At 37.0% G+C, this 24,227-nt stretch overlaps 1 protein-coding gene across 2 annotated transcripts in view; it reads right to left on the bottom strand.

Annotated features, from left to right (window-relative positions):
* The window catches only part of SLCO4C1 (solute carrier organic anion transporter family member 4C1), a 29,624-nt gene extending 23,232 nt beyond the window's left edge, over positions 1-6,392 (bottom strand). The window contains exons 1-2 of one of the 2 annotated variants that reach the window (XM_085041837.1): positions 5,996-6,392; positions 840-1,103 (exon numbers count right to left, since the gene is read on the bottom strand). In XM_085041837.1, the coding sequence (XP_084897963.1) occupies positions 840-1,103; positions 5,996-6,356 (625 nt within the window). In that variant the 5' untranslated portion in view covers positions 6,357-6,392. The remainder of the gene's footprint in view (positions 1-839; positions 1,104-5,995) is intronic. The other variant, XM_085041836.1, reaches the window with a different exon arrangement.
* Between the last annotated feature and the right edge of the window lie 17,835 nt (positions 6,393-24,227).

The raw sequence follows: 24,227 nt of genomic DNA, 5'->3' as shown, positions 1-24,227 counted from the left end.
TTAATGACTACTGATTTCTTTTAGTAAGCACTCTAACATGCTTAGTCACTGAAGGCAGAATTTTGATTAAACACTGTGGTAACAACTATTACAATCCTAAAAGATTAAGTCATTCTGCTTTAAACATATCTGAACATTTCTGTATTAGTTATAGGTGTGCCACTAAATTAAAATACAAATAGTTGGCATTAATCACCCTGTGCCAAAGTCTTCTCTTATGAGAAAAGTTTAAGAACTGAGAGATAGCTACACCCATGATTTAAGTACTGCTTTGTTCAGTACAGTTCAATACTGCTTGTCTTCTCTTTATTTCAAACAAATCCACAAGTTAAAATCAATATTTTTTAAAAAAAAACTTAAAGAAACTTGGTAATTAATTAATCAAGATGCATTTAATAGTTCAAAACCACAAAGAAATGCAAGAAGTAGTCACCTTTTAACAGGATAGTAAGTCTAACAGCTTTAACATTTATTCTACATTGCTGACCTACCTTGATTCCTAGTCACAAAGAGATGCCAGATAACTTTTTCTTTGAAGTGAATTTTACTTGCCTTCATCAATGCAAGAAAGAAAAGCATTTTATTCAAATGTTGCTTACGAGCAAGAACTGATGTTGACACTCAGATTGCTTCTGGCAAAATAAAATTCACTGTGCAGACAGGCAGCTCTTGAACTTACAGATTTGACAGAATAAATTTATTTTCAGTGTTACAGATAGCACCCTATTTTAGGACTTTGACAGAGATTAACTATGTTGCACCAAATTAAGAATTGTACCAAGTTGCTACAGAGATTTTAATTTTTGAAAGTAATTTTCAAATCACAACGATAAGCTTACCTTCAAGTTTACCTCCATATTGGTATTTTTCACTACTGAAGTGTGGTAAGGAAAAGACAAGTGAGCCCAGTCCTAGCATAAATGCTGAGAAAGCAAGCCATCGTGGTTTGTGCCCTCTTTCTCCAAAGTAAGATACAAACAGTGACAATACACAAAAAGCAATGTCATAGCTTGCAGAGATTAAGCCAGTGAGGGAACTGTTCAACTCATAACGCTTCTCAATTGTTGAAATACTAATGTTAATCAGGCCATTTACCACAAGACCTACAAAAAAAAAAAAAAAGGTGATAATTAGTCAAAGATACTTCAATTCAATACAGTTGCAGGGGTAAACTTACCATTGTGTGACGGAAAGGTTAAAATTAATATATATTTATACAAAGCTCCTTTATAAGGTATTTGCGAGCTGTAAAATACAGGTATATAGTAGAACGATACAGTGCCAGTTTAGGCCAGCCAGTTTGCACAGGATCTTTGGATTTGTCTGAAGCAGAGATTTCAAACAGAATTAATTATGGTGTCATAAGATACTTTAAACATTAAAGGGAATGTAGTCAAGATTATAACTTGCAATAGAATACAAGCTATGACTGAAGCAAGTTCAGGACATAGTTTTCAAAGTATTGTCAAAAAACCAAGTCCCTGCCGCCACAAAGGGAAGATAAAAGAACAAACACACTTCCCCTATAATATAAAAAAGGAGTAACGCTATTTAAAAATTCTTTGCAACTGTTTCAGAGCTACTGAGGTGATATACTGATTTACTTCAACTGAGCAAAAATGTTTACTCCTGAATCTTTAATCTCCCTGAAGCAGAACTATCAAAAAACCTGGAAATAAGGCATTGCACAAGCTGCCCAACTAATCACAGCTGAACTGCAAAAAAAATTATCCAAAAGTAGAAGTAAGCTACAATTGCCAGTGCATGCTTAAACACTGTCCATTTTCACAAGAATATTGTTTGTCGACTCTAACTTGAATCTTCACCCAGCTTCACATTCTGTTTCTATGACAAAGACCAGGTAGTTAAGCTTTCAGGAGTTTGGTTTTAGAAGTCCCAAAATAGGATTCTGTTACAAGATAGACAGCTGTACTTATAACAGTGTCAGACAACTTAATCATAGTTTCATTAAGTTGTACCCATAATAAAATATATATCTGAAAAAAAGCAGTTAGGAAGTCTTAAGAGTCACAGCTGCAAGTATGTTTGAGTTCTGTAACCTTACAGATGACTGATGAGCAGCTCTTCTGACACAGGTCCCGCACTTACCCTTACTCTAAAATTGAAACATGATTCTCTGCCGTCATTCTAAGAAGAGAACACAAGACTAGTGACAGAGATGGGTTTAAGTTAGTTTTCAACAGGCATTGGACCGTCCATAAGTACAACTACTTGAGTCAAACTTCAACGTCTCCTTAGAGCACTCTAATGTGTTAAAAAAATTCCTCCAAATCAACCAGCTGTTTTCTAATGTCCAAACTTCAGCTTTCTATATGGAAGCAATTCTTGGCACTATCTTAGTTCCAACACCCTACTATGGCCTTTTTATTAAGGCTGACAATTTCACCTGTCACTTCAGTCATCACACTTAAATTCATATGGTATTAACATAAGTAATCAGGTGTCCTTCCACTGCCAATAATTACACTTTCGGCAACTTTATTTTCCTCTTAAGGAGCATTAACCAAAGAACAATACTAGCATGAAGGGATGAACAAACAAATTTTTCCCATCTGCCAGTACTTCAAACATTTACTAAGGCTTTAAAATGCTCATATGAAGGTATGCTACACAGCAGGTGGATTACAGAGCTAGAAGACATTTCTTTTACCTGTAGTTTAAGTTACTACCTTTAATTTGCATCCTAAAAGTCAGAAAACCTTGCAGTTAATTATACTGGATAATTAGATTTCGTCTGTAAAAATGCAGATGTGATGAATGGCAGTGTAACTTCTCCAACTACATCATCTACTGATTAATCACTAAAGTCTCTTCAGGAAAGACAGAACCTGGCTGATACTGACTTTATCTGAAAAACAAGTTCTGTAAGGACATCCCAACGCTTCAAATTGTAGTATAGAACCTAGTTTTTAACTATTCTCAAACAAAACCTTGCTGTCTTGACACATCTGTTAGAGATTTAAGTACAGTGTGTACTGACCCACAAAATCCAGATTAATGATAAACCAGCTTTATTTGCTGTCACAAACACAAGAGTATTTTTTTCTTCCTCCATTCAACCAAAATATGTATTTGGAAGTTGTTACAGGCATAGTGGATTTAACAACAGGCACATAAAAATAACAATTAAAAAGTCCCTGGTAAAAGCACAAAATCTAGTGGGCCTATAAAATATTAGCGCTAGATTTTAGGTAGTGGTTGCATTGTTTTATTTACTAAAAATTATTAATGACATGAGAAATAGAGTCCTTCTTGTACTCAAAATAGTGAGAAAACCTCTACCTTGTTTTCTACTACAGCCATGAACTGCAGCATATCCAGTTACTGTATTACTAGATGCAATCATACATTTAAGCAACTCTTAGTGCCATACAGAAAGCAGGTATTAGTCATGTAAAAACATTCTAGGCAAAGTGTTTTCTATTCTGGAAATACAGGTTTCACATGTACTTGAAACAGAAACAGACAGAAATTAGGAGTTAAGTTCCACCTGGAATCTTCTGAGAAGCTGAAATACAGCATATCAGGTGCTAATGATAACAATCTCTTTTCTAGAGCAGCTAGAAAATAATCTGATAAATACATGTTTTCAGTGAGATACACAATGTACCAGATCACTGCAGATAATCATCCATTATGTTCACTTGTAAAAGGTCTGGTATAACAACTTACACTCATCAAAAGTGTGTTACGGATTACTTCATTGATCTTCAACACAGTAAGAAATAGTATTTTCTAAGGGTGCATTACCAAGTTTAATAGATATATCTTCCTCAGTGATGGTCTCTGTAATTTGGAGGGTAAATCAATGACTAGACCCAAACTAAAATATAGTATTAGCTCACATAACTGAAAAATCCCAGTTGTGTTTTCTGTCCTTTTATCTAAATTCTGAAGCTGCAAGACCTGAATATTTTCAAAAAGTTTCATACACAACCCTGAATTTCTTGCTGACAACCCTTGTTTTTCCTGCATCTCAAAAAGAATTGCAACTTGAGTCTTTAACACACAGTTTCCTTTATGTTATAACCAAAGGAAAAGCTCTTGTCAGAAAATCCAGGTAACACATCGAGAATGCCACAAGACCTGTAATAGCCATGCCTACGCCAGCTTCCAAAACAAATGTCTTAAGTTTCCTTACTTTAAGGCCCTAAACCCAAACTGGATTAGTTAAGTGCCTGGCACACATATATAGTTAGATAACAGAAGCAAGGGCTGGATGAGTGGCACAACCAATACCAATAACCTCACTAAGGGGACAGAGATTCTTATGATACAACTTGTTTTTATGATGGGGAACCTATCCAAACTACAAACACAATTTTAAATTACACTGAGTTTGTTATTCAGCTCAACAGTCAGATCAGAACAGAAGGACTGATTTTAAGAAATTCAGAAGTTCTAGAAATATTCAAGACACTTTGTTTAGTTTTACACAATCTTTTCAGTGTCATATTCAGGGCATTTTAATTGTCTATCCATATTCTTAAGCCAATCAAAAAAAAATTATATATGTATTCTAATAGTCTGCTACTACTCAGCTACCATTGAAACCTACTACGTAAGAAGTTCTTCCACCCCTCCCTTTCCTTTCATTTATAATATGAGAAAATAAATTTGGCAGGACAACTGCAAGAGTAATCATCTGATTCTACCAGCTGTAGCATGGCCTTTCAAACCCAAGCAAGAAACAACAGGCTCATCCCAAAACTCTCTAAATCCTTCTTTTCTAACACTAAACCTATATGCTAAGAAAAGATGAGACTCAAGAGGTGCTGAAACCAGAAAAAGTTCACAGAAACACATATCAAGACAATAGTTCATGCAAGGATTCTCCAAGCATCAAAAGTAGCATTAAAAGCCTGCAAGGTTTTAAGCAGAGCCTCCCATTCTCTTCTACTCACACAATCCCAGTTGCCTCAGGGAGGTTACAGGTGGAATGGAATCATCCATACCCTGCGTTTCTTTGGTGTAGGCTGCTTGCTCCTCTAACACCAAATATCCAACATTTCCCTCCAGCCCTCTATAGAAATCTCTTTATGAACAACAACAAGCTGTAAAGCCTCATCATTGTTCAGGAGACACCCTTTTCTTTTCTAGCTAGTCGAATGAAGTTGAAAGGATAAGAATATTAACCCAGTTACTCCTTTTGGCAGACAAACATCTAAGCTTCACAAATGTCAAGTTTATATATTTGTTACACTAATTCTTCTTCTCCCCTCAGTCAATATTCCTACTTTCTAAGCCTCAGGCTTGCTAAGGCCCTAACAAATCTTATAACAGAAAACCAAAAATAGGGACAAGAATTTCTGGGGCTGAACAACAGGAATTTAGGACAAGCTAAACTCCAGCTTACTCCCAAGGTCAATTTAAACCATTAGTTAAGTTTTAGTTAAGTTTAGATAGCTGCACTGGGATTCATAGAATAAAATCACATGTTTTTGTTGTTTTCAAAATTACCCTAAGTCCCACCCAACCAGGCCAGGATACTGTTTTAATTAGCAAGCAGGTAAGGAGGTGGTAGGGTAGTACAATTTTGTCTACTGTTTTATATTGATGTTTTATTCCCCGGCTTGTAAATCTCTGTTTGTGGGTGCCCATGAAACACAACTTCCCCATGATCAGAGGAGATGCAGCATTAACAAGAGCGTGAAGCAAAGAGCCAATAGCACAGTGGACTCAGCAGTGGTCAATAAAGTACAAGGGAAAAGAAGAAAGGAGAAACATAGCTAAGTACAAAGAGTAATACTCTATGAGCAACTTCCCTACCCAGGGCACAAGTGTACTTTCTTCCCCTAGTGAAGCCATTACCGTTGCTGTTCAGCAACAGCACTAGACAAACCCTGTCTCTCCCTACCCACCACCTACAACATCACCACTCCTTCCCTGCCTTCCCCAGCACAGGCTCCCGCCCGGTTCCCCCCAGCCCCGGGACGGGGCGCAGCGTGTGCCCTGGGCAGCAGGGACAGGTTACCTTGGAAGATGGCCAGCAGGCTGTAGGCAGCCAGGTACCCCTCGGAATTGTTGCAGAGCTGCAGAGCTCTAGGGGCGAAGGGGCCCCAGCCGCAGGGCCCCTCCTCGGCGCCGGGCCCAGCGAAGGCCGCGGCGTCGGCACCTGCCGTGGCGGGGCCCGCGAGGTAGCGCCGGCCGACGTCGGGGCTGGGCGTCTCGAACGCCGGGTTCTCGATGCCGCGGCCCTTCATGGCGCCAGAAACCGTCGGCACCCTCCCCCACCACTCCACTACATACCCTGCGGGCGGCCCGGCCTCGCCGGGCAGGTGGCGGTGCTTGCCCGCCCCTCCCCGGCCCGCCCAGCTCCGGCCCGGCAGGGACATCGCCCCTTACCGCGGCCACGCAGCGCCGAGTGCTTCAGCGACTCGCTGAATGGCGGGCGGCTGGACCGGCCTTCGATGTTATCCAACAACACTCGTTCTGAGGGATAAAAACACTTATAGGGAAAAAAAAAATCGCCTACCTGAGAAAAGTCATCAAGAAAGTTTCTTTTGAGAAACGGAAAAAAAAAAAAAGTTTAATGTAAGTGTTGCAAAAAGGGAAAGGTTGCAAAATGTACCAGATGTGGTACTTTCCCACTTTAGGCAACATGAGCCGCCCACAACAAAAACTCTGGTCATTTGCAGCTGCTCTCCTTTTGAAATATTATTCTCTTCCTGTACCACAGAAAGTTTCCACATACATGAGTTCTCAGTAATTGAACACATTGACTCAGCTGCAGACATCAACAATGAGAATTTGTCAAGTGCATAAGAGAGTCTGAGTTTGTTTGCATTTAGGATAAATTATTTGACTCATGTTCACAAGAATAACTGGGAGAGAGAGTCTGAGGACAATTGATTATCCCCACGGTGCTCATCTCTAGGCAGTACAAGTTAGTACTGGAAAGTCCTTGCCCTTTTAAGAGTCCAAAACATTTTAGAGTTGAGAGAAAGAAGATTGAAACCAGAGACATCAGTGACTTTGGTTTCACAATGAAACCAGGGCATCGTCTTGAATTCCTCACCACCTCTTCTTAGAGAGAAGGACACATTTTCCAATATTCATTAGCAGCACAGAAAACTTCATGGAGACATCCTTCTCTAGAAAGAAAACAAGTTAGATAAGACAATATATTTCTATTTATTCAAATAGGTAATTTGAAAATGGAAAATCAGCTATTATTGCTGCCTCTGCTGTATCTTGTAGGACAGTGAGTGGTGGCTAGAGCTAGATGGCCATGGACTTCCCTGGGCCTTCTCCATCCTGTTCTCCACAGCCACCTCAGGGTCCCTCCAAGGTGCTGTTCCACCACCACAGTCAGCAATGACCTTCTCAAGCCCACAGGAGTGCAGAAAGCTGCTCTCCAGTGAAACATTCCTATGCTGGTCACTGATGACCCCAAGCCCTGGAATTAATTATAATTTCAGGCTATAATCTGGGATGTTGTTTCCTCAAGTGGCTATCAAGTTTTATTCCAGTTAACAGCTTCATGAGAAGTCTAACAGCTTCATAAGAAGTCTAACTCTGCATAAACCAGCTGGGACACCAGTTTGTTTCCGGAAGAACATGGAAGACTCTTCTTTTTGAGTTTCCATTTTTTGGATTTTTTTATCTTCCTAATTATAATAAATAGGACATGCCATTTGAAATTACATCCTGATCATTGCTAGAGTGCCTACATGCTTGTATAGCAAAATTCTTAAATCATTGTACTGCTAATGAGACATGAAAACCTTCCTTGATCTGACAGATCAGCTAGGTTTGTTGTTACCTTCATCTAGCTGTCACCCTACCAACTGATGGTTTTGTTTTACCACCACAGGAAGGTGACAGAATGGAAAGGGAAAAGAGAAATGAATGGAGTTCAGTATGAGGAAAAAGTGTGTTCAGATGAAGTAATATTTTTGAAAAAACTGGTGAGAGATGAGGTAGCATTGTGGTATCCAGGGTAGGTGTAACCTGGGAATTAAACAGGGAATTGAATAATCCAGGAAATTAAATTGAACTCTTGAGAGTTTATACCATGCTAGTCAAATACAGATTTTAGGAGAAAGCTACAGAGAGAGAGACAGGGAATAAAATATGATGTATTTTTGCACTGGTTATGTTCCCAAAAGCAATTCACACAGAAATGCAGTAGATTTAACCAGCTTTTATAAACTGCTTTACTCTGAGACAATATGTAAAGCCATTATAGAAGTGTAAGTTCCTGGTATTTAAGACCGGGATAAAAAACCAACCTGAAAATGACAAAATATAAGTGGTTTCTAGGAGAGTATCTAGAGTCTCAGAGAAAAAAATGGTAATAAAAGACGGTGAGGTTAATAATCTGTTTGACTAGACCAAGGATGCTCATGAAAAGGGCAAATATGTCCGATCGTTTATGTGTGTATTGCAGTCAGAGGTACCTGCTAAAATTTCTTTACATGTTGTTATCCTCCATAGTGTACAACTTGTACCCTCAAATTTATCCTTTGAAGGATAAAATCTGCAGAAATATTACAGAGAAGTTTGTTTTCCATTATAAATTCAATGAAAGAAGCTTGTTCAATCTAAAAAAGTGAAGTGCTTCATGAAATATGCTACCATAAGGAAAAAGACAAAGTGCAACTGAAGATTTGGAACAAAGGTGCAAACTGACTTCAATTAAGTTTCTCTTTGACATTAGAAGGCTTTTAATCTTCAGCAGAGGTGACTTTCGGAACAATCTAATAATGGGTTTACTGAATTCTAAAATGCCAAATGGAGCTTGATCAAGTTATATGGGATATATTCTAGGTTATATACTAGGATAAAGACATGAGAACCGATTAACTAGGAAGTCCCTTTCTGATCCTAAGTGTAAAGCAAAAATGGGAAGCTATACACTAAGGGGGAAAAAAGGATGTTTACTACAGAAGAATGTAATAAAATTAACACTGTAATACCTTGCAGAGACACAACTATTTTAAAGTAAAAAAATTGCTTAATTTGTGGAAAAATTATAAAATTTAGGCCCTTCTAACTTATCAGGATTGTGTTTGATCATCTACTGAGTCTGTAGCCTCACAAGTCATAGTTGTCCAGTTGCATGTTATCGTGGCATGTCACATTTTGTGCAATCATGGGAACACTAGATAATATGTGTGGTTTTGCTTAAGAAATAGAGTTGCATTATGAAGTCTGAGTTTTCTCTCAATTTCAAGTGACTGAATTTTTGCAACCAGAAAAGGCAGATAGAGGGAAAATGAGTATTCAAAATATTTTTTTTCAAGCATCTCAAAGCCATCTCCTCTCATATGAAGGCCAAGTGGAGCACAGACTCACTCTCACATTGCAAGAAGATTATCCCCCAGAAACTTGGCAAAACATTTTGTCAGTACAATACTCCCTTTTATTCTACCAACTATAAAATTAGATGCAAAGCAGATTACCTGCGGTCCTTAGAACATAATTTCCAGGCAGCTTTTCAGTGTTGGCTGAAAGTTTCAGACTTCAAATTCTTGCACAACTTTATTTCTGATACCTTGTCACGGAAAAAAGTCCTCCTCTTTGAATTATTTCATCTCTACTAGCTCTCTCCACATAACTTTCTATTTTTTGAGCTGTGTCAGAATTCATGCAAAGTATACTATGAAAAAACAGTATTACTTTTTTTTTTTAATGAAGAATCTCCTTTTGCATCTTCTTTTTAAATTTTTTCCTGGTTAAGAAAATTGGTCTTGAATTTTTTATATACTTAGTGCTATTTAAAGATGCAACTAGCACTTTTACCAACTGTATTTCCCTGTTTTGAAGAGGAATGTTATTAACCATAAAGAGTCAGAATCAAGTAGAAATTAGCCTGCCTGATTGGCTCATAGAACCAGGAATTTAATATATTAGTTATCTTTTCTCTTGACTCTCGTTGTTGTTTGATGTTACTAGTAAAGTCTTAATCCTGTTCCAGTCTTGATGGTGTGTTTGTTCTGGAAACAATGTAAAAATAGCATTTTTATTGCCTCTGTGAAATTTTCTACTTATTTATTTAAAAATTATCTGCTTTGGTTTCCTTTTGAACATGCTTATCCCTTTGAAAGTAAAAAAAGCAAACCTACAGCTATGTACTCTTCTCCTATAGTTTCTAACTAGCTGAAGGTATCTCCAAATCCCACTGTGCCTCAGGGAAATCATGTTCTTCTGTCACCACTGTACTGCTTGTCTAGAATCTTAAATCTACTTAAATTATGGTAATGTAGCTTTTAGTTTGGTCTGTGCGTAATTCTGATACCAGTAAGGCCCCAAAGAAGCAATATCAACTTTCACTATATTTTCAATATATGACAAATATATATTCAAATTCACTATATTTTGAATAGTGACCTTTTTAAGATGTTAGTAATGGACGTTCCATTCTTACTTCTATGCCATTTTAATTCTAGGGAAGTCCAACCAACATGTCATGAAGTGAAATGCATTTAAGTGTATACTTGTTTATTGCTTGGATAGTGATATTAAGAGAGTTAAAATGATATCCTACAATACCTATAGTTTTTCCCCTCATTTATTAAGTTGCCTAATAAATATGCCTCGATGTGGAAGCTTAAGGCTTCTCCTCTTTTGTATCAATGCCATAATCTTTTACTTTCAGTCAAACCTCACCTGTTTTCTATAACTTTCCCATTGTTTTGACCCTCAAACATACTTGGAGCTAATACCCTTACTAGAATAAGTGATTTTTCACACAGTGAGTTCCACATATTTTTTTCTACCATTGTAATCTAATGAGTAGATCAATAGAGAAGAACTAATTATCTCATTTATTTTCAGAAACACTAGTTTCAATGTTTTCTAAAACTGGGAAGTCTCTCCTATTTTCTTTCTAGCAGGTTCACAGATTGAACAAAATTAAATTAAATTAAATTAAATTGGATCTGCCTCATTGTTTGTTTCATCAGCAAATAGATGGCCTATAGTGGCAGAAAGCTAGTAATGCTTTATGATGTGATGTACAATAAATTCTGTATATACAGAGCAGGAACATTAACAAAATTTCTCTCTCTTATGTACTATGCTTACCATGATGGAAATTTGTTTTTCCTTTGCAGTGTATTTCATCTATTTATAATATTCATATTGCATTCATGGTCCAGTGAAGGCCTACCGCAACGTTGAAGGGACTGGAGCATCCCTCATATGAGGAAAGGCTGAGAGAGACAGGATCCTTCAGCCAGGAGAAGAGTAGGCTCTGGACAGGGATCTCATCAATGTGCCTGAAGGAAGGATGTAGAGAAATCAGAGCCAAACTCCTCAGTGGTGCCCAGTGACAGGATCAAAGGCAATGGACACAAACTGAAACATGTGAGGTACAGTTGGAACATTAGGTAATGCTTGACCATTGTGAGGGTGCTCAAGCGTCGCCACAGGTTGCCCAAAGAGGTTGTGGAATTTCTATCTTACACATATTAAAATGATGACCAAGTATGTTCTTGAGCAAATATGTGCTTGAGCAGGCTGTTATACCAGATTTGTTCCAGAGGTCCCTGCCACCTTTGACCGCTCTGTGATTCTGTGCTTGATTGCATAAACAGAGCTTTTCTCCTGTTTTCAACAGCAGAAAAAAAAAAAAAATAGTGCTTATTTTGGTTTGGCATGGAATAATGCTATTCTGTCAGAGTTCTAGTTACTAGTCTAGTAGTAGTCTAGTTGACTTTTCCTCTTTATTAACTGAGAACACTGCTGTAAATGTGCATGTGGAAAGAGACTTTATCAATCTGTCCATTTGGGCTTTTAGACAATATTGCCGACAGAAATGTGTACAATAAGAAACTTGCTAGTATCTTAGAGATACCACTAAAAAAGGAGACCAATTTGTACCAAGGCTATGCAGTCCATATAGTTAATGTTTCAAAAATAGATAACAAAATCAAATGTTTGTAAGATTTGAGTTTCATTGCAATATGTGATGTCTGTAGTCTCGAAAACTCAGATGCAATTTTTCTCCCTGAATCTCATATTTTTCTAAGAAATTGATGTTTTCAGTTTTGGAAAATCCATTAAGATTATATGGGGGTTGTAGCAGTTTTGCAAATTGTAAGCATACACTGTATGAAAACTTCTTACTAGCTAGACATTTCTGTCTAGATGTAAGGTATATATTCAGATAAATATATAAAATCTGAATTAGTTGCTTTGATTGTCAGAATGTCAAATATTTTCAACTCTTCCAGGTGTTTACAGGAAAATTTTAACATTAAGTGTAATAAAACTGAAATTACAGAAATCTACCCCATGATTTTTTTTACGCAGCATAAACTTGTCTGGGTTTTTTCAGGGATTTTCCCTTTCTCTAAATATATAAAGCTTCTGTTTGTTTTGGAGATTTTAGTATGATTTCATTCACTGACTTGTCTTCCTGGCCAAAAATGCTTCCAAGCTCGGATGAGTTTTTTTAAAAATGTGCTTAGTCATGATAATTTAATATGTGAAATAGAAAAGCTGGACAGTATTAATACATATAACAAAATAGAAAATTCATGCATGAAAATTATTCAGCTGATGAACTCCCTGAAACTTCTCAATTAAAAAAATCTATTAACAAATTAGGCCTTCAAAAGTCTCCTTGAACAGAAAATATTCCAAAAATTCGGCTTTGCAGTTATTAATTACTTTCTTTATTTCTTCTAACACAGAAACCAACAAAATACTGAAATTAACATTAAAAAGCAAATATGTAAATTAAAAGCTGTAACTAAAAAAAAAGAAATTGACAATTCAAAGTCAAGTGAACAATTGCACTGGAGTTTAAAATAATTTTAGCTGCAAATTAAGGAATTTACCTGCTCAGCAGTCCACTGAATATTAGATTCTTCAGGTAGATTTAATCCATGGAATATATCGAACAGGTGTAAGTGAAAAAAAGCCTCAAACCCTTTGTATGTTAGCTTGTAACAAAGGCAGTACTCAAATTATGAAGTTAAACCATGACAGAACTCCTTAAATTTTTTTTGCAAAGATGCCCAGCTGACTTGTTTGACTGGAAAAGAGTGTTGTTCTGCATTAAATTGTTATTTTCAAGTATCTCTTTAGACATCCATAACACAATAATTAAAGCTTCATTTAATTTATACATAGAATCATATAATAGGTGTTGTTCACAAGAAACCATAACAATACATTTCTATTTCTTAATTTCTGATTAAGGGATTGTATATACTAGTTTTTAAAAATTGCTTCATGTACAGTCTACTTTTGTACTAGATTTTTTTTGTACTAGAAATAAAAGTTTGGACTTTTATTTCTGTTTAAGGTAATATAATTAAAATATCCTGATCGCAGCTACCTATTTTACTGAAGATGACCTGGGTGGGAAGCTGAAGCTCTGAGGAAACAGAAGTCAAACTGACGGTCTTCCATCAAATAAATAAAATTCACGGTTTCGCATTGTGTACTGCTACTAAAGTAGGTGATGTTAAAGAACCCTTGCAGAAAGAAAAGGCCTGCATTAGCACAAGATTTAATAAGCCAAAACCTTACATTAAATCTATGTAACAGCCTAAACACAGTGACAAAAGAGCAATAGGGTGAAAAGGGATCAGAGGATTTCCCACTAAATGCAACAAGTGAGGATGTAACATACCTGCCAGAAGTGCCAGGAGACATGCTGCCAACAGCAAGGCATGGGAAGATTTTGATAAATCTACAGGCACTTCTTGCTATCACCAACTTATGGGATCCAAGTTAGAGTAGCTTCCTTAAATTCCCAATAGTTTGTTAAGTTCAAATTTCTTCTAGGTGAAAAAAACACACTGACTCAGCCATCTAATCAAGGAATTAGTGATAGTCCAATTACCATGCTTTTAACATTTAGACGCTAAATTGTAAGCAGCTAGAATGCCATGCAGAAACCTCTTGTGTTCAGCCCTTCCTTTGGTTTTCTATTCATATTTCCAAAAGCCCCTGATAGCTGATAGCTGGCTGATAGCTTCAATTTGGATTGTGGGGGAGAGGCTGCTATCATCTTTTCACCTGTGCAACTTGGGAAAGGATATTGTAAAGGGAGGCAGAAGAACAGACAGGCTATGAATCTGTTACTAGTCATCACCTCTCTAAAGCTAAGTATCAGCTGAAGAGTGGGCTAGCAGCCTGTGTCTGGTTTAGTCAAATTTCCCCATAAACACTCTCAGTTCTCCAGGTGGTAATTTCAGTACTGGCACATTGAGGTTGTGAAATTTCAGGAGGCCTGAGGGAGCAAAAATCACATCCAGAATGACAGTTTTGGAGGCATCAATGACTCTGTAAGAGGTAGCAGTTGTTTGAGAGAGTTGCTTGTAGCATAACCCTTAAGCTGAGGTCAGGGAGAAAAAAGAGCCAGTGGCTGTGCCAGGGACTGGGAACTAAGAGCTAAGGGCAATAGCACAGCCAGGAGGACAGAGCAGGGGGTCTCTCCCCTGTCCACTGCTGAAGCTCCAGGCCACAGGCAGAAGGGCAGAGGTGTGCCAGACAGAGGGGCAGAGGCTCTTCACAGCCTCACACCCAAAGTACCTTAGGGTGTGTCACTGGAGGAAAGTCAAAATTTCAGGAGTAATTGTGGGTATTTTAAAAGTGAGACAACAACCCATAGTGTTTTCCACTTCACATCAGAAACACAGGGTGGAGTTTTGAAACCTATCATAAGAAAAAGGGTATCAAAGGTATTAGAAGCTGTTACAGAAGGCAAGAAAGGGAGCAGTGGTTGAGGTTTGGATGCAGTACAGATCCATCACTGTTAGAGTTGTGAACATGATGGAAGTACATTCATGACTGGTTTGGTCAGGCAGCAGCACTTGCTGCTGTGCAGTTTCTGGGAAGCCATGCACTGAGGGTATCAACACCACAGGCAGGGGGATCTGGGCATGATGCAGCTCCCAGGTGAAGTGGGGACAGCTCCTCACCAAAGTTCTCCCAGCTCCTGCTCATGCAGCTCTGCTCCCTGCTCCCTAATCCAGGGCAGCACAGATGCACTGTGTCAGAGCTCGTGTGAGCACAGCCATGGAAACCTGAAGGGAGGAAAAAGTCCGGAGCACTGGAGACCCCGGTTGGCCTGATTAAGGAGGAACTCATGTTATGAATATTTGTTCTCATTTTCTTGAACTACGTCACATCAAATAGCACCAGCTGTGCATCTCTCCCATCCATTATATCTATAATTGCTATTGTGTGTTTTTCTTCCTTTGTTCCACATCCTTGTTTAGATGGAAATGGCAGACAGCTGGGGACACACACAGTTTTTTAGCTGTGTCAACATCCTATTATTTTACCTCCAGCTAGAAGCTATTAGTAATCTTATTTGAACTTGGATAGTTTTCTTTGTTCCAAGCATACAACTCATATGCATGCTTATGCAGAAAGCTTAAGTTGTTCTCAAAATTCCTTCTGACCTTAAAAATGTTTCAGAATGCTAGATTACAACCAAAAAGAAACTGCCAAATCAATTCCATTTAGAATATATTCTCCTTGGAAAATGCTAATCATCTGAGGAAGGCTTTAAGAGGTAATTGAACAGATTGTAAATCATTCTAAATAAATGAAGACTGGCAAGTAATCCAGGATGTAGATGTTGCAACCCAAGGGGAAGGGAAAGAAAAACTGAGCTTATTAAAATAGAGCAGAGCAAAATGCTTTTTAGAGACAAAAAATCAGGATTTTTTTTGGCAAATCTTGTGCCATCTTAACTTCTCATTGCTAAGATTCCACTGTTTTTATATCAGCTACTGATGTTAGCTGTTGAAATTACAAGTTATGCTCACACATGCCCCAGCTGACATTTCAGGGCAAAATTACAAATACTGATTCTCCCATTCAAGTATGCCAGAAGAAGGTATCCCACTGACTGGTGTTGTTTAAAAAGCCTCATGTAAAGTAATCAGAACAAAAACCTGACACTTGCAAAGCTGAAGACATCCTGATATTCACATCACTGAGCAAGATTTCTTTTTCCTTGACTGTAACCATTTGATACATTTTATCCATCTAATAATAGCCCTGGCATCAATGGGACACCTGTGTGCATAGGAACGCTACTGTATGTATTCACCATCAAAAATATATTTAGTCTCAATAACTGCAATATTCTTCCATAAATGTAGATTAAACTGTTTAGGAAATTTTTTTAGAGGATGTAGAGGGTCACTGTCCACTGATATTGACGAAATATCCATGTGCCTCTAGTAGGAGATCATGTGAGTGAGGAAAAAATTCACTGTGTGGAATCAGAAAAGTTGGTAATTTTCAGGATTTAAGTTTAAACCAAGTAAAATACAATAAAATATAACGGAAAAGTATTTGCATACAGACTATGACAAAATATAAACTAATATGCAGTCATTAAAATTAATATAAAACTAAGTACCTAAAAATAGACTCATGTTTGTATGGGATTAGACCAAAAAAAAAATTCTGGATATTTTTTGTAATTTATTATGGCATTTATTTGTCAGTGACAGCATTACAGTAAACTATGTTATGTGGGAAAAATTTTAAAATTCAATTCATAAATACAGCCTGCCCAGTCTGTAAGATGTGTGGCAATATGTAAACTGTAATCTCACATAACATTGAATTGTTTAAACTGCAATCTTTAAACTAAATCTCCAACAGTAAATCCAGCAATGCAGTGAATGTTGGAAGTATTTATGAGACAATATGAACTAAATATATTGGCAGTTGTGAAAAAAAATTTCTACCCAATCAGTCACTCCATGTGTTTACTACTTACACTTAGTCTGAAAAAGATTTGAAGGCAGTAATTACCCATGCATCACGCTGTATGCCAAAATCATTCCACAGAGACTTAGGCCCTGTTTCAGAACCAGATTAAGGATTGCAAAAGTCTGGTTTTAACCTTCAGAAATAAACTGATCAGTGAAATCTGTAAAACACAGGGTCTCTTTCAGAACCAGATTAAGCATTCCAAAATTCTGGCCTTAACCTTCAGAAATAATCTGACCTGTTGAGTGTGTGAGACACAGGGCTGCTGTAAACATGTGGAGAGATTGAAGAAACAGGAGCAAAAATACCATTTTAAAGGAAGAGATTATTCCTATCCTGTCATATATTTGTACTACTCTTGCTCTATTTGTCTTTTATGTTGAAGACAGGTCTAGCCATCTTTATCTGTTAAATACTTTAATATGTCTTAAAATATATGTTACTGACATAATTCACATAACATTTTCCTGTGTAATATTTCAAATTCTCTTTAATTCACTTTTACTTCATTTCTTAAGTAAAAATTATAAGACCACTTTTATTTCAAATCTCCATATCTGTAAGTTTGGAGTCCATGTTGTAAATATTAACTTCAAATGTTGTAGCAATGAGCTTTTATCTTCAATTAATAAATCCATCAATACAATTGTGATATTTATAAAATCTTTGTAGGTGTGAGAAAGCAATCTGCTCCTTTCCCACAATCTCATTTTTGTTCAAAAAATGAAACTAAAATTATATTCATATTAATATTTACAGAATATTTTAAGAAATATAACCTAGTAGAATGTCTCAAGCTGCCCATTTTCTGTCTTTCAAATGCAGATAATAACTGGAGAATTTTCTAAATTTCTGTTCCAAGTATTACAACTATTGTATGTATGACTATTTGAGACTGAAGAGCTCATAAAAATAATATGATTCACCTCAAGTGAAAAAACTAAAAAACCAGGTTGATTCTGTAAGACAGAGGAGGTTTCATAAGGTCTCAAGTGTACAGAGTTAAATGAAATTTCACTTGGCCTTTTACTTGGAAGTTCCAGAAGAGGGCTCCAAATTGGACTGCTGAGGAAAACAAAACAAAACATTTTGCCAGAGTTTATTGTCGTTTCCGTTTTCTGTGTGATAGGATGAATTCACATTTCAACATAACTTATTGATTTCAGTACTATTCTGTTTAGCTTTGATGTTTACAAGCATTGGTACAATCTGGAAGTACCTAACTTGCTGCTACTTCTTTGGTCTTCATCTGCTTGCAAACCAGTACTTCATTAGCCAGTTTAAATTGAGTTAGGCCTCAACATGTTTCTTAATAATGCATTTAGGAAAATGTTTATCTATTTCATAAAACAAATTTCTTAGAATGTGTGTTTCTCTTTTTCCAATTTTGTTTATTTGGGATTATTTGTTTTCAATAACAAAATTGAAAAGTGTATGTTTGCCTTACAAAAGAAAGAAAGGAGTTCAATTAATGAGATGCCTTTCAGTTATCTATTAGCATGTAATTTCTAGTTTTGCATGCCTAAAAGCACCTAATGGCTAAAGGTGAATAATGCATTCCATTATAGAAGTGGCTATTAGGACATGATTTCATCATAAATTGAAAGCACAGGCATCAGGTCTAATCTGTGCTATGAGTCAGTAGGTCTTAGATCAATACCCGTGTTTGAGCCAGCTGGAAAACAACTGCTTGGTTGTATTTGCAGTGGTGTCTTAAGAAATCTGAGTGATATCAACAGGAGAAACCAGATTTTTTAGTGCATGTCACTAGACAATTTCACCACAGCTTCAAAAAATTTGCTACAACAAAAAGAGATAGCAACCAAGGTTAAGTTGTCTAATCCATGCCAGTGACAGCAGTTTGGGCTGTTGTGTTCTAATGCATGCACTACAGAAAGATGTGAGCATGTTGCGGTATCATGTCACTGTGGGAGAACAGAGTTTGTTTGTTTGCATATTAGTGTAGCAATTTTATCAAAAATTGGTTATAAAAGAAATTGTAAAATGCTATTAATGGTATTTGAACTTGCCTTTAGTTATACATTTAGAAAAAGAAATGTAACAAACAATGGATGTGAGAAAATTTATGTATCTGTGGTCAAATAGCAGAAGAGGAAAGTGCATATTGCATTGGAATCACAGAATCAGAGACTGGTTAGGAGAAGAGGAGACCTTAAAGATCATCTCATTCCTACTCCCCCACCCTGTGCAGGGACACCTTTCACTAGACCAGGTTGCTCAAAGCTCCATCCAATCTGGCCTTGAACACTTCCAGGGATGGGGCATCCACATCCACTAGGCCCTAGCAACCTGTGCTAGGGCCTAGCCACCCTCACAGGGAAGAATTTCTTCCCAATATCTGACCTAAATCTCTTCTGTGCTAAATCTATTTCAGTAAACCATTCTCCCTTGTCCTGTCACTACATGCTCGTGTAAAAAAATCCCTCTTCTCCTTTCTTGTGGGCTTCCTTCAGATATGGAAAGACTGCAGTTAGGTCACCCTGAAGCTTTCTTTTCTCCAAGCTGAACAATCCCAGTTCTCTCAGCCTTTCCTCACAGGAGAGGTGCTCCTCTGATCACCTTGGTGCCTCCTCTGGACTTGCTCCAACACCTCCATGTCCTTTCTGTGCTGGGACCGCAGAGCTGAAAGCAACTCTGCAGGTGGGGTCTCACCAGAGAGGGCAGAATCCTCTTCCACCTCTGCTGTCTATGGGGCTTTAGGTGCAGCCATATTAAAAAAAAAATTTTATTGGGACATAAAGGAAATTTATTCTTTCTCAGTTTTTAGAGCAATCTGCACAGTGGCTGGAAGTTTCAACAATGTTTATGACTTCTGCTTCAGCAAGCATTGCTGCTCATCTTCTGAACATGAGGGGCTGCAGAACAGAGAGATAATCTGATTTATGGTAATTATTTTATCACTGTGTTTCGTAATTGGTGTCTACCATGAAATCAGTCATATATTTTTCTGTCATAATTGTATCTTACGTCAATGCTAAAAGTTCAGAGTTATTTGTTGTTGATTGGGGATTTTGGGGTTTTTTTTTGGGTGAGGAATGTGAATTATATTTCAACTGGCTATAAGAATGCCACTTTAAGAGTTATTATTTCTGGAATTTGAAAGCATTAGTATGACTGAAACCTCTTGCATAACAGAATAGCTTCAAAATCCCTATATTCATCTTGTTTGAATGAAACCAGTAGGTCCTCATCCTCAGCTTGCATTTTGACAGAGCACAGAGGAATTCTTTCTCAAGAAACACAGGAATTCCTTTGCAAGAACGAATGTTTTTCTTCTAAACTATGTCTTTCTAGTATTATCTCTTTCTGGCAATGTCTCATTCATAGGGTTGACTGTGCCTCTATGACAGGATTCATGCTGCAGAAAAAGCAGACACCCACTGCCAGTGATACTTCTCGAAGTGGGTCATCTGATTTGCTACTGCAAACACCGAGAGGAAACTATGAGACTCTGAGTCACCTCTGCTGCAGTATATGTTGCAATTATTTGTACATACTAAACTAGCCAGTATGTTTGCCCAGGGTTGGGCCATTTCAATAAATAAACTATTGCACTGTCTGTTTGGGCACTGCATGAATATTTCAAAAGCTGTGCTTGTGCTTGTTAACAGATATGGAAAAGCCATTCTTTAGTTGTCATTGCATGGTGCTCTAAGAGCTTACACCAATGATACATCAGCCAAGGACTCATTGGGCAAGACTGTAACACCTCTTTCCTTATAACCTCTCCTGCCTCTCATTTCTTTCAGGGCTTGGCAGAATCTTTATATCTGAAAATACAACAAACCAACTTTTGTTTAACAGCTGAAAAAAGTATAAATGCAGGAAGAGTTAATCAGCACACTGTCCGTGACTACTTTTTTCAAAGCAAGCTCCCCAAAAGGCAGGCTGGGTGCAGGTTCTGCTGCCAAGAAGGAAGCTGAGATGTCAGGCATGGCAACTATTTCATGAGCACCATGACCATCAGCAGCAGACATGGCCCACACCTGCCTACTGGCCTGACTCTTCAAGGCTTTTCATCTTTCCTCGGCCAGTTCCCTGACTTTGTACTCTTCCAATTTGTGCATCAGGAAAGTTTTGAGCTGGATCTTGTTAACACTTGCTAACACTTACAGAAATATTGATTGTATTCCTTCTGTTGGATTCTTTTTAAGTGTGTACAAGCAATAAAGTCAGAAAAATATTGTAGAAAATACACATTATGTTGTTAGTTGAATAAAAATTACATTTTTTCACCAATACTAAAAAAGACTCATTACACACTTCTGTGAAGTCTGCAAGAGTGTTTTTTAAATGCTATTCATGCCTGTGTCTTTAGATTTCCCAAATTATGAATAGTTCTGCATTTAGCCTTATTTCTTCCTTTGCACCAGTATTGGGTCAGCTAAATATTTTAGCCATGAGGAAGTAATTTTCTCCTATTTCAACACCACATGTCTGCTGTCAGAAATCTCTTCAGGTTTCACTTGGCTTGAAACTGGAGGTGAGACTGTGTTTTGTTCCAAATTAGTCAATGCAATTTCACAAGAGTTCCTTGGGCAGATGCCAGAAGTGGAGAATGTAAATATGAAAAGATAAATGCCACTGCTTGAAACACTGTTTTAGAACTAAGTTATTATGTTTGTGACCAGATAAAAAAAATCTGTACGGTTTAAAGGCAGTTAACCATAATAAAGCTAGGATAAATGGAGTATACCAATGTCAGTATCCTTATTTATATCATTTGACACTCTGGTTAATGGCATCTTCAAGACAGATAATAAGCTGACTCAAATTCAAGATAAGAGAAACTTAGTGCAGGTGTCTAATTTACATATTTAGTGTAGTATTTCAGAAAGAATTGGTGTTGCTGGACTGGTTACTACATCATTTGTTAGTGAGTGTAAGTTACTTATACTCTGAATTCCAAAAAATACAGTGAGACTTTTTTGGTATTACCAAGAATTCATCATTAGCAAAGATAAAGCTCTAAACAAACAGCCATGGAGGTCTGAGTTTGGATAAGTTTCTGGAATAATTTCTCCTTTGTCTTCTAAGGCAGATCAGTTAGAGCTCATGTTTGGGTTTCCCAGTGTGCTTTAAGCATTATATTTACTTAACAGAATTGAAAGGTTATCCATAGAAATAGCATCTTTGGGGAAGATTCCTCTTCAATTTGAAAGCTCCCAGGACAGGCATTATAATGAGAGGAGCAATATTTTTCTCCTCAGTAGCCAGGCAATATATTTATTAAAGCACTTTTCTGTTGCTCCATGGCAAATGAAACTTGTAGAAAGTTTTGTTCAGAAGTTGGCTATAAACTCTTCAGCAAAACAAATATTTTACATTTATTATTGTCATTATTTTATTTGATATTTTGCAATTTGAATGACAATCTATTATTGTCATTCTTTTAATTGGCAGGTGTTACTTTGCTATTAGCATATACTTTGCAAACATATAAACATCTGATTTCAGGTGACATAGAGGCAAGGGAAACCTTATTTATGTTGGCATTTGCCTGAATGGAAATTAATTTTGTGAGTATAATAGTGTTCACAAGCAGAATTTCTGCACTCAATCATTTCGGTAGCAAATGAGGAAAAGTATGAAAATGAAACACATAAATACTAGATGCTATAAAAGTTTCCCAAATTTCACAATCTAACGTCTCCCACCCAGCTGTTAGATTTTCTTACCAATCTTTTAGCAAAATAAGTATTAATGTTTTGTTAAGCAATAGATCATTGAGGAGCCTTTATTGCCATCATAAATTACTTCTTGTTGCTGGCAGGATTAGAACAGAAACCATTTAATTCACCGGAAGAGAAGTTACTTTTTGGATAAAAGGAAACTGCAAATGATGTATTGCTAAATTGCTTGCACTCTGAACAGTATTTCAGTCCAGAACTAGGCAACTGTATTCTTGTACTCCATTTTGTTTTTCTCCAACACCACTCTCCTGTATGTCTGCACTGCATGGACAAAAGCAAATTCCCTATCCTTTCTTTGAAACCCTCTCTGCTCCCATTCCAAGTTATGCTGTCATTCTCACTTTCATTGAAAACTGTGAGGAAAGGGTCATTTATACATTTTCTATCATTACGTTAATGTGTCTGTTGTCTCTCGGCATAAGGAACTGTTGTTAACAAGATCATTTTTTGGCCTGTCAAATTGTCATCTTTATTTGAACAGCTACACTTGATTCATCTTCTCTTCCCCACCAGATGGAAAAAAATATTTCTTTTCAAAATAATTAATATTTTTAAAGTAGATACATTGTGTATATTCCTTCTGTCTTAAGAAAATCAGAGCATTAGTAAATTTTGTAATCATATCTGGAGGTTCTAAAAAGAGTCTATGCATTTTTCTCAGTCCTCAGCTAAGTAAGTAGTAGAATTCACTAACCAGAGTGAAAAAAAAAAAAAAAAGAGGCTGGAATAGTCTGCTTAAAGAGATACAGAGAATTCTTCTTGCATTCCATAAACCTAGATTTGAGATCTCAGAAGATAAAATATATCATCGTTTGAATGTTGGTGAGCTAACAAGGAATGTACCAAGTAAAATACATTATAAATACTAGGGTTTTATTTACAATATTCATTCTTGGAAAACAACAAAAATTTAATTGCTAAGAATGCTAATTGTTGGGTGAAAAAAGGAGTGTCTATGGTTAACACGAATTTGATTATTTTAGAATTGAAGTGAGAAATACAAGATCCCATATATTTACATATTAATTCATGTTAATTCTGCTCTTCCGTTTATGTGAATGAACTCCTACAAACAGAAGTAGAAAAAAGGGTCCCACAGATACCACTAGAATGTACCAAAACCAGGGTAATTTTTAAAATAATGGTAAGGTGAATATATAAGAATATACTCCTTGCAGTATTGTTTTAACAGAAGCTAACTTAATCTTTATGACTCCCAAAGAAATAAATATTTTCATTTTTACAGTTAAATAACAATTTTTCAAGATTTAAGATAAAATTAGAGAGAGCAGCGAATCATCAAGTACAAAATGATGGGCACATTACTGAAGAAGCTGCAGCAACGATTATTTGTTGTAGGAATCCAGTTCTTAGAGGGAGTAATTCAATAACTGAAGCACTAGGAATCACTCATTCCTTTGGAACGTGACTACATTATAAAGAGACAGTCATCAATGCTAGGAATAGATTCTAAGTCATACATTCAGACAATGCAAATATAATATTGGCAAGGTCTATGTACATTGCAGTTTGACCTTCTGCAGAGTTCAGGAACTGATCTTCTGCCTTGTAAAGGTCAGCATATAAGAGGGTGGCATCACAAGCAGAAAAACTACCTCTTCCTTTCTCTAGTCATCTTTCCCACCTGCCTATCTACTTGAAATCTTCCACTTTATGCCTTTAATGACAATGTGATGAAGCCAGGCTAGAGATCTCTAGTCTCACATTTACTCCAGTTTCCTGCCTGGGTGCTTTGATCTGTGTGAGAAGGTGAAGACTGATATCACACTC

Source organism: Lichenostomus cassidix, chromosome Z, assembly GCF_008360975.1.
Source record: "Lichenostomus cassidix isolate B80296 chromosome Z, HeHo_3.0, whole genome shotgun sequence".
NCBI classification, from domain to species: Eukaryota; Metazoa; Chordata; class Aves; order Passeriformes; family Meliphagidae; genus Lichenostomus; species Lichenostomus cassidix.
This window is presented reverse-complemented; position numbering and strand designations above follow the sequence as displayed.